Source organism: Mesocricetus auratus, unplaced genomic scaffold, assembly GCF_017639785.1.
Source record: "Mesocricetus auratus isolate SY011 unplaced genomic scaffold, BCM_Maur_2.0 Super-Scaffold_100013, whole genome shotgun sequence".
Classification (NCBI taxonomy): Eukaryota; Metazoa; Chordata; class Mammalia; order Rodentia; family Cricetidae; genus Mesocricetus; species Mesocricetus auratus.
In genome coordinates, this window is record NW_024429196.1 from 37,943,344 (window position 1) to 37,954,294 (window position 10,951).

General features: G+C 44.5%; 1 protein-coding gene across 1 annotated transcript in view; it reads left to right on the forward strand.

The window, feature by feature from the left end:
• Nid1 (nidogen 1) overlaps positions 1-6,154 on the forward strand; it is a 76,616-nt gene extending 70,462 nt beyond the window's left edge. Inside the window, exons 17-20 of the mRNA XM_005071790.4 lie at positions 392-549; positions 1,490-1,613; positions 2,224-2,336; positions 3,915-6,154. Of these exons, the coding sequence (XP_005071847.1) occupies positions 392-549; positions 1,490-1,613; positions 2,224-2,336; positions 3,915-4,036 (517 nt within the window). The 3' untranslated portion in view covers positions 4,037-6,154. The remainder of the gene's footprint in view (positions 1-391; positions 550-1,489; positions 1,614-2,223; positions 2,337-3,914) is intronic.
• Positions 6,155-10,951: the final 4,797 nt, after the last annotated feature.

Consider the following 10,951-nt stretch of genomic DNA (forward strand, 5'->3'; position numbering starts at 1 on the left):
AGACTAGATATTCAGAGAGACACAGTGGCCCACCTGCCTCCTCCCTAGCATTGGGATCACAAGCCTCTGCCACCATTGTTGGCTTTTATTTTCCTCCTATGATACTGGGGATTGAACACAGGTCCCTTCTTTACCCACTAAGCAACCCCTCCCCTCCACAGGACCTCCAAGTTTTCTTGCTAGCTTTTCCTAGATACTATAAAGGAAATGGAATTTGCTAGTAACAGATTACCCAGTTTGAACAAAGAGCCAGGGTAATCCTAGACTCCATCTTAGCTTCTCAGGGGCTCACTTAGCTGTGCTGTATTCCTGTCTGCTGAGCTCTTCCTTCCTGGTTCTCTCAAAACGTTTTCAGGATCTCACTTCCTCTTTCCCCCTGTTACCTCTTCAGGAACCTTTATTGGACAGATTGGAACAGAGACAATCCCAAAATTGAGACTTCTTACATGGATGGCACCAACCGGAGGATTCTCGCACAAGACAACCTGGGTCTGCCCAATGGCCTGACCTTTGATGCATTCTCATCTCAGCTCTGCTGGGTGGATGCAGGTAACAGGGAGCTTGAGATGGTGGAATATATTTCTTCATTTTCTTACTCTTCTTGCTCTAGAGTTGGCAAATCTCATCCACTGCCTGTTTATGTATAGTGAACAAGCTCATAATTATTTTTATATTGTTAAATATTGCCATTTTAAGTTTTGGTATAAACACAATCATCCTTGGTTTTACCTTTTGGCCTGCAGAACCTGAAATAATTGCTATATGACTCTATTAAAAAATGGTTGACTCTTATTTTGGTGGGAGATTACTGAGCACTGAACTTAGGATCCAGAGATAATAGAGCATCCTGCATCCCTGATGTGCTCCTGCCTCAGCTGTGCAGGGTATCCCTCAGGCTTGAGATGAGATGTGGGAAAGATGCTTATGCAGGAGGCCCATCCTTCATCTCTCCCTGTGAAAATCTACAGTTGAGTACCTTCTCTGTCCCACAACTAACTAGGACAAAGAGTGCAGTGTGAACACTTACATGCTTGTACAAGCCTATGACAGCCATCTCGCAGGCGTTGGTGGCAGACCTGTCACAACTGCTGATCTATTGAAGTTCTTCAGCACCCCACCTCTTGATAGAAAGGGTCTGAAGAGGCTTAGATGGGAGGAACTTGAGCAAAAGCCAGAAAATAGTGAGGTTCCTACTGAGACAAAGGGCTGGGAAGGCCAGGACAGGCTGTGGCTTCTCTGGCATGGCTCATGTCTCCTCAGTAGGGCCAGGTGTGGGTGCCAGAACTCAGGAGGGCATAGGTTGATAAAAGGGAAAAGACAGGAAGCAGAAACAGAATGTTGGTGCTGAAGAACCAGCCCTCTGTGTTGCCCAGGACATGTCATTGCAATGCTGAACTCCCCCCTCCCTTGTCTTTTAGACTCTTGTTCTTTGACACAAAGGGTCTGTTTCTTACATGAACAATGACCAACTTGTGTTTGCTGCACACAGGAACCCACAGAGCAGAATGCCTGAACCCAGCTCAACCCAGCAGACGCAAGGTTCTCGAAGGGCTCCAGTATCCTTTCGCTGTGACGAGCTATGGGAAGAATTTGTACTACACAGATTGGAAGACGTATGTAGGCTGCTGTCTTGTGAGCTGGGCAGAACTATGTCCTTCCCTTTGTCTGTGGAGGTCTTTGCATCTGGCCTCTTGTCCTAACCTTTGACCTCCAGTGATGTCTGCTTCTTCCCTCTTGGAAGAAGGTAGAGGAAGAAGGCTGGCAAATCTCAGAGAGGAGCAGAGGTGCTGTTAATAATACCTGAGCCTGGGACTTCCTGAGCATGTCCATTCAAAACCCAGGAACTACCTGGGGTCAAATAGCTGGTGGGCTCCATAATTATGTCATACTTCTACATCAATGTCGTTTTTAAACTGCAGTATTCCACAGATGCTTCTGGACCAGACCTCCTTACAAAGGGATGGTCAAACCAAAGTGCTGACTGACCAGGAGAGCCTATATATCACCTATATATGCAGAGGGGAGAGTTAGGTTATTTTGGCCCTTATTGTAAAAAGGCAATGAACTACAGGCTTGGCCCAGCCCAAGGGGAAGAAGGAATATACAAAGAGCAAGACACCATGTCTTTTTCTCTTCCGAGCCACAGAAGAGGCTACTACGCCCACTGAGAATAGTTTAAGCCATCAGATGCATGCTCACTCTCTATGCTTTGGTGCTTTGCAGGAATTCAGTGATTGCCATGGACCTTGCTATATCCAAAGAGATGGATACCTTCCATCCTCACAAGCAGACTCGACTGTACGGCATCACCATTGCCCTGTCCCAGTGCCCCCAAGGTAACTAACTCATCCTTGCTGCTAAATGTGGGGACAACACTTAGAGTCCCTAAGAATATCATGGTGGCTTAAGTACACCCCTGGCCTCCTTCCTGTAGAAAGCCTACTTTGAGCATCCTGGGTATCCCTTCATGAAGGATTCGTCACTCCATCATTGCTTTCTCTGGTATCTGGGGGTTGTCCTGAGGCTCAAAGCCTACATGCTGCTGCTAGTAGCCACAGTGGAGATGTGATCACTTCCACCAAGAGTGTTCATTACTGAACAGGGAGCCACAGAGACATAAATGAGAAGCATGAAGTTGTGACATGAAACATCTTGAGTCTTGGGCTGAGTCTTGAAGTATACAGTCTTCAGGTTCCAAAAAGGAACTCACTGTTGAATCACTGATATTTTTAAACATTCACCTATTTGGCCTAATAAAAATGGAAGTGACTAAAGTGTATGCCTTGCAGGCATAAGGACCTGGGTTTAATCCCCAGAACCCACATCAAAACAAGCTGGGCCTGGGGATATGTTATTACAACAATGGGGAGGCAAAGACAATTGGATCCTTGGAGCTCACTAGCTACCAACCTAGCCTATTGGAAAATTCCAGGCCAATTAGAGGATTCTGTCTCAGAAGAAAAGAGACAATGCCAACCGAGGCTGTCCTCTGACCCCCACATGCATGCACATGCACACATACATGCACCTACATACACATGGATAAAGTTGCAAATATACGAGGCTTCCTGTGGCCTAGATATCTCATAGGTTTCAATGCACAGTTCTGAGTTACTTCTGTTCATTAGTTCATTTAAGTTGCCTTGTGTGGCCATGCTGTTGTTCCCATATCATATGTGAGGAAATGCAAGCAGTGAGCTCAGTCATGCAGTTACAGTAGCAGAGTGGCAGCTGGATCCTGGTGGCCTGGATCCAGTCCGTGTTGAGCTGTGCCTCCTCTCAAAGACTTCTTTCCTAAGCCATCTTCCTTCTTGCCTGTCCCCAGTCAGTGTGAGGCCATGGGTGTGTGAGAGGAAAATATCTGCTATTCTGTTTCAGCTCCGTGTTGGAGCTGTGAATTATGCTTTCTCTTTTTTGGGCCACCAACCAGCTCTCAAATCATGACACGGAGACTTATTAGTTATGAATGCTTGGCCTAGCTTAGGCTTGTTTCTGGCTAGCTCTTTTAACTTAAATTAACTTGTTTCTCTTCATCTACCTTTTGCTCTGGGTCTTTTACATTTTATCTTTCTGTAGATCTTACTTTCACTGCTTCTCGTGACTGGATCTCTGACTGGTGGATCACATGTAAGGTGGATTTTCCCACCTCAATTAACTTATTCTAGAAACTCCAAGCAGACATACGTAGAAGTGTGCTTCTGTTGTGATTCTAAATTCCACCAGATTGACAATCTACATTAACCTCAACACCTCCAAATCAGGACCGTGTGTTCTTGCCTGTCTTACGATAAAGAAACAAGCAACAACTTAACTTGCTTGGCCCCTTGAACCTACAGGGAGGTTAACAGGGAGGCTGCTGTAGATATCAAATCAATCAGAAAGGAGACTGTGACGCTGATTTCCATCTTTTCCAGGCCACAACTACTGCTCAGTGAATAATGGTGGCTGTACCCACCTCTGCTTGCCCACTCCAGGGAGCAGAACCTGCCGATGTCCTGACAACACCCTGGGAGTTGACTGCAATGAACGGAAATGATGAGAAGAATGCCTTGTTCCCTTTCCAAGTATTTCACAGCAATACCCTACTTGAAAGGACTTGATCTGAAAAAAAAAAATGACTGACTGAAAATTGTCCTGCACTCAAGTGACCACTAGGCCCAGGTCTAGCCTAGCCTTAGCCCCCACAACTTCCCCTTAACCTCCACTGAAATAGTCACCTTGAGCTTAGTAATGGGAAAGTCTCTACCCCAACATGAGGGTAGGACTCCCACATACTTCCTGACCCCAGTCTTCAGACAAGATTATGGAGTTCTGGATAAAAAAGTCAATGTAGTGGTGCATGCCTGTAACCCTAACACTTGGGAGTGGAGGCAGGAAGATCAGGAGTTCAAAGTTAATCTTGTCTACGTAGCAGGGTTCAAAGACAGTTTAGATTATATGATACCCGGTCTTAAATTATGTCTTCATTCCAGAGCCATAGGACCTTTTCCTAATCTTAGGCTCCTCCATGGTAAGCAGACCCCTGAAAACCTAATCACATTGTTTCTCTGTGGCATCATAAGCTCAGCTGTTACTCTGAGGTGCCTGAGAGCTTGCCAGTTTCTCGACATAGCATCTAGGTCTCTCTTAGACAAGGTTACGAGTCGTATTTTTTCTCTTGGTACTCTAATTTCTGTTTTCATGCTCCCACCTAACTACTCTCCTGCTATGTACCACCTTCCCCCTATCTAATACTGTTTTTAGTGAGCATGATTTATCATGTGATCAAAGCCTAACCATATGTTACGAATTCCTGGTATTTGGTGAATGGTAATAAGCAGCCCCTCCCAGATTAAATAATCCTGGTGTTTCAGCAGTGGCCGTTGATTGTCAAGTAGGTAAGTCAAAAAAATGTCCTGTGAGAGGAATGTCAAGATGTAGAGTGAGGATAGGGATTATTATTTTGATGTGTCTTGCATTATAGCAAATTCTTCCTCTTTGACAAAGTACCTGTATTAGTACCTGGTCTATAATGCCATGTGAGTCTTCAGTCTCATTCCTGGTACTAGTTTCCAAGTATTCTTAAGGAGAGTCATCTAGGGCCCAGGCTGGGGTAGAGCTTGAGCAAAGTAGTGAGTGGCCCATCACAGTTCCTTAATTTTAGAATTGTATCTTTGTTTCCTCCTCTCTCTGTGGCTTTTTCTGGCTAGATGTTCATCTGAAGACCCAACCTGGGAAGATCTAACTAGGTATTTCTAGTGATTCAGACCCTTAATTACTCACTGGTGTAGTTCAAGGGACTGTAGCTGCCTTCCATGTGTCTGTCTGTCATTTGTTTCAAAAATATTCCTTGACCATTTGCATAACCATTATTTTTTCTTTCATCTATCTATCTATCTATCTATCTATCTATCTATCTATCTATCTATCTCTTTTTTAACTGCTTCCAAGACACATAAAGCAATAGAAGTTTTGGATTTAAAGTCAAACATCAGGAGTTCAACTCAACACAGTGTAGAGTAAGGGCATAGACAAGACTCAGTGGGAATATGGATGGAGAACAGGAATGGAAGACTCAAGAGGAGACTGGGGGAGGGGTTTAAAGGCAGCTAAAACTAAAAGCCTTAAATAACTTCAGAGAAAAATGGCACATTTTGCAAAAGAATGCTAATCCTTGAAGACATAGAAGACCTTGCCTGATACTTTTCTGGGGGGAACACAGCCCCCTACCTCATTTCCTTCTAGCTTCATCATACTCAGCCTCCAATCCCATTTCCTCCTACCTCCATCTCAACCTGCTTACATTGGACTGGGAACCTGAATTGGGAGGGAGTCTTTACTTAAACAATTGGAATTTATATAACAAGATGTAGGGATCATGTGAATCTTCTGTGCAGCCTCATAAGGAGGCCTCTGTTGTTTTTTAATCATTTCTATGAAGCCCTCTTATGTTCCTCATGATACCCATCTTTTATAACTTTTATTCATTTTACTAGATTCCTTCTAAAATGTTTTACATGATAAATTCTTCAACTGTGGAAACCACTGAAGGTGCTTATTAATGGTTCTCTAGACTTACACAAGTATTGGATGATTCCTTGAGTTTACAACTGTACAAATATTAGTGCAGAAAATTTAAAAAACTGCTAAAAATAAAATCTTATTTTGTCTTGTTTTTGTTGTTTTGTTCCATGATGATATAGTGTTGCTGTGTTGAGGCCTAGATTTGAGCTCAGACTCTCAGTCCTCCTGCCTCAGATCTTGAGAACCGGAATCAAAGGTATGTATATGTTACCACAGTGTAATGTTGCAGTCAGTTCATGATGGGAAAGCAGACCATTTAACAGTTGGCAAAACCTAGGGGACCCAAGACTCTTACAAAATGAGCTGTTCATTAGTCACATGGTTCACAGAAGACAAAGACTTTAAATTTAATTATATCACAGACCCTGGATTACCCTTATGGACATTTTTTTTCTTTTGTCTGTTTATCCCCTCTCCACCCTTAACCCCTTTTACAAAAACTCATATACCAGACCAGCCTCTAATTCTCCATGTGTCTAAGACTGACTTTGAACGTCTGATATTTCTGCCTCTCTTTCCTGAGTGTTGCAAACACAAGCATGAAGTTAGTCAGTCCTACATAACAAGGCCCTGTCTCAAAACATCACAACAGCAAATTGCTAATCAGATAAATTTAAGACTGGGCTAGAGTTCAGGATTATCCAGGTTTATTGCGAGCAGCAGACAAAAGAATCAAAGGAGATGGGCCAGGGATGCAAGGTGCCTGGGGCTGGAGGGCTGGAAGCGATTACAGCCTTTCTATTTAAAGTAACCTGGAGCCCCTGCCCTGTTGACTTGGGAGTTTATTCCTCAGTTGCTGGTCACCTCTCTTGCATTTGTTTGTTTTAAGACAGGGTCTCTTAGCGACCCAGAACTCACTGCATGGGCTAGGCTGGCTGGCCAGTCATTGAGCCCCAAGGAGCCTCAAGGATCTTCCAAGCACAAGGATTACAAACGTGTGCTACTATGTCAAGCTTTTTAACATGGATTCTGGCAATTGAACTCTGGTCCTTTTGCTTTGTTTTGTGTTGGGGATGTCAGCTTACAGCATGTGTGAAGCCCCGGGTTTGATCCTTAGCTCTAAATAAAACTAAGAGTGGTGCTTGTACCTATAATAAAGGGCTCAGGAGGTAGAGGCAGAAGGATCAGAAGTTCAAGACCATCCTTGCCTATACAGTAAGTTCAAGGTCAGCCTAGGCTACATGAGACTCCTATGCTTGGGATCCAACCTCTGGGCTTCTGTTTGTTTGTTTTACTAATTTATTTTTAAAACATCCTATGGTTTTATGCATGCCAGATAACCACTCTACCGACTGAGCAACACCCCTGGCCCTGCATCCATTCTTTTAGAGGCTACTTGAACAAACCCATCTGAAGAGAACAATTCTGAATAGCATGTTAAGGATCCTTCAGCCACTATAGTATCTCTGTTCATTTTCTCTCTTACCAGGATGTGGAACCCAAAGGCTACAGCCAAAATTAGAGGCCAAGTGTCCAGGAAGCCATTCTCAGAGTACTCGAGCTTTCTGGCCCTTCCATAGCTTGATTTCTGTGCCATCTTACTAAGGACCACTAGGACCATGTGTAGAAGCCCTGCTCTCTTGCTAGGGCCTCTAATTTTGTTCAAGTAGCCTCTAAATAACAGTAGCAAAATTACAGTTATGAAATAGCAACAAAGTAATTTTATGGTTAGGGGTCATCACAACCTGAGGAATTGTATGAGAAGGTGGAAGCCTTAAGAAGGTTGAGAACCACTGGTTCTAGCTGGTTTGCCAAGGCAGTTCCAAATAGGACCACAAGAGGGCGGCCAGAGCCGCTGAATGAATGAGGCATCTCCTGATGACCCTAATTCCTGTTAATCCACCTCCCAGAGACCCAACCTGTAAACATCAAGGTGGAGTTGTTTTGAAGCTGCTTCATGCCTCACAGTGGGGGTTAAACTCCGGGATGAGTTTAGGAGGAATAAACTACATTCAAACCACAACAGGTACAAAAGGGTCTGAGGCATTCCCAAAGCGGATCTCACACCCCTGTGGGAAGTCACCTTTCACAGTGAACAAGAATTTGAATGGAGTTTTCTAGAGATAAAATGGCTTGGCTTGCATGAGTACAGGAGCCTTGCGGTACTGGTACTAGATACCCACATTAGCAACCTGTAAACACAACCTGTCCTTCAAAGCAGTGCTACTGGATCAACAGCCAGGAAGAAAAATGGGTTACAGGTGAGAGTGCACTCAGGTGTCATTTATTTTCTCATGGTATTAGGGATTGAGCCTGAGGCCTTGTGCATGCTAGACAAGCACTCTACCACTGAGCTAACTTCCTACCTCAGGGTCTTGACGTTCTTAGTACTAGATAGGACCATCATTTGATGGTGTGCTAGTGGGGAGGGGATTTTATAAAGACTGTTCAGGTCTTAGAAACCTCTAATGGTCTTCTGGTTGCTTTTATTGAACAAAATGAAGAAGCTTTATCTTTTGTTGGGACCACCTAGGCCCTTCTCCCAGCCTGTTTCCTCTTTTGTGATCAATATGATAGTAGTTATAGAACAGTCCAGATTTCCTTATGAAAATGAGGTCAAAAGAGCTGCACTGCATCCCCTGGGGCAGGATACTGTATCCTCTGGGTTCCTGCATCCCCTGGGGAGGGGCACTTCATCCCCTGGGGTGGGGCACTGTATCCCTTGAGGCAGGACACTGCATCCCCTGGGGCAGGATACTGTATCCTCTGGGTTACTGCATCCCCTGGGCACTTCAGTGAGGAGGTAAGATGACACTAGGGGGATATATATGCCCACCAAAGCCAGAGATTGCTGGAGCATGGTGTGGCTAGTCTTTACAAATCTGAATGAATCTTGTGTTCAACGCCATATATTAATTAATTAGTTAAGCTAGTTTATCTGAAATAAGTTCTCTTGTTGCCCAGTCTAGATTGGAGCTCCCTGTTCAGTTAAGGATGACCTTGAACTCTTGAGCCTCCTGTTTCCACCTCCCAAGTGCTGGGATTATAGATGTGTGTCAACAGACCAGCTTCGTAATATATTAAATGTAAAATATCTTTTATCAGATTTAATTTTAATTGTGTGTGTGTGTGTGTTTGTATCTGTGCACAAGTATGTAGGACTCACAGAGGCCAGAAGAGGGTGTCAGATCCCCTGGAGCTGGAGTTACAGGCTGCTGTGAACCTAACAACATCGGTTCTGGGATGTAGATTCTCATCCTCCAGAAGAGCCCTAAGCTCATTTAACCACCAAACCATCTCTCCCACTCATAAATTTCCATTTTTGCTCCTTAGCATCTGTTGTGGGTTGAATTGTGACCTTCAAAAAAGTGTGGCCCTAACCCCAGTACTTCAGAATGTGATATTTAGAAATAAAATCAGATGAACTTGTAGGGTGGACTTAACCCAATTGGACCCAGGTCTTTATTAAAAGGAGGAGGTGGCCTCAAAGATTACACACATAGAAAACTCCATGAGTGAGGAAGACAGACGGGTGGTGTAGATGCAAGGCAAGGAAACTCAGAGATGTCTGTAGCCTGAGATAGATGGCCCTCACAGCCTCCAAAGAAAGTAACCCTGAAACACCTCTCTTAGGAACAATGCGGTCTAGGTTGGATGGCAGGTGGTGGGTCCCCAGCCCCATGCTGGGACCACAAGGATCATGGTCCCAGGGTGGATGATGGACAGCAGGTGGATGGTAAAACAGAACTGTAGATGTAACTCATATTGAAAGTTTTATTGAGTGGGAGGTAAGAAAATAAGATAAGGAGACAGAGACAGGGAGAGGACAGAAGAGAAGAGGGAGACAGGGTCTGCCCAGGGGAACAGCAGGAAAGAGAGAGGGGAAAAATGCTTAAGTAGGCAGGAGTCTTTCTTTTAATGGGGTCCTTTGCACCTGCGTGCAGACTACACAACTATGGAACCCTGGGCTGATCAAGGTACTGCCTGAGTGCATTCTGCCAGGTGATGGTGCAGGCCAACATAGTGCCTGAATCCTTAGAATCTTAACTTGAACTCTAATACCAAAAATGGGGAAATACTTGTGTTGTTTAAGTCACCCAGGTGTGGTGCTTTGTTCCAGCACCTTCAGCAGACTAATACACCAGTAGAAACACTGAATCTTAAGGAAAATACTGACTTTACCCATTGTTGCCTACTCACCCCAGTTGATGCCCATCTTGAGAGAGCACAGCTGGTGCGCAGATGCTTGAGAGGTTGATGAGAAAATGTGTATGTGACAGTCAGCAGTTGCTAAGCCGTGGAAGGTGAGCCAGGGAGATGGCTCAGTTGATAAAGTAGCCGAGAGTACCTGAGTCTGATTCCCAGCACTCACGTAGAAAAGTCAGTGTGAGCAGTATAGTGGTGGTGCAGGCCTTTAATCCCAGCACTCAGGAGGCAGAGGCAGGTGGATCTCTGTGAGTTTGAGGCCAGCCTAGTCTATAGAGCAGGTTCTAGGACAGCCAGGGCTACACAGAGAAACCCTCTCTCGAAAAAACAAACAAACAAACAAGGCCAGAGGTAGATATAGGCTGACTAGTCTCTCTGTCTCTGTCTCTCTCTGTTTCTGTCTCTCTCTCTCTGTTTCTCTCTCTCTCTCTCTCTCTCTCTCTCTCTCTCTCTCTCTCTCTCTCTCTCTCTCTCTCTCTCTCTCTCTCACACACACACACACACACACATACACACACACAGAGGAAAGACAAAGGATGCTCTGGGAAATAGGGATGTCAACTGAGTCAGGAAGACAACTGACTTAGATTCCTGCTGGGGTCCGCAAAGAAATCTTCCTGCTGCAATCATCTTACAGGTGTCAGAAGCACAGATAATCACCTCTGTAACTGATCCAAGTAAACTGAGTCAAATTTCAAAGTGTTCCAGCTATAATTCATGAAGGTAAATTTAGAAGAAGGTA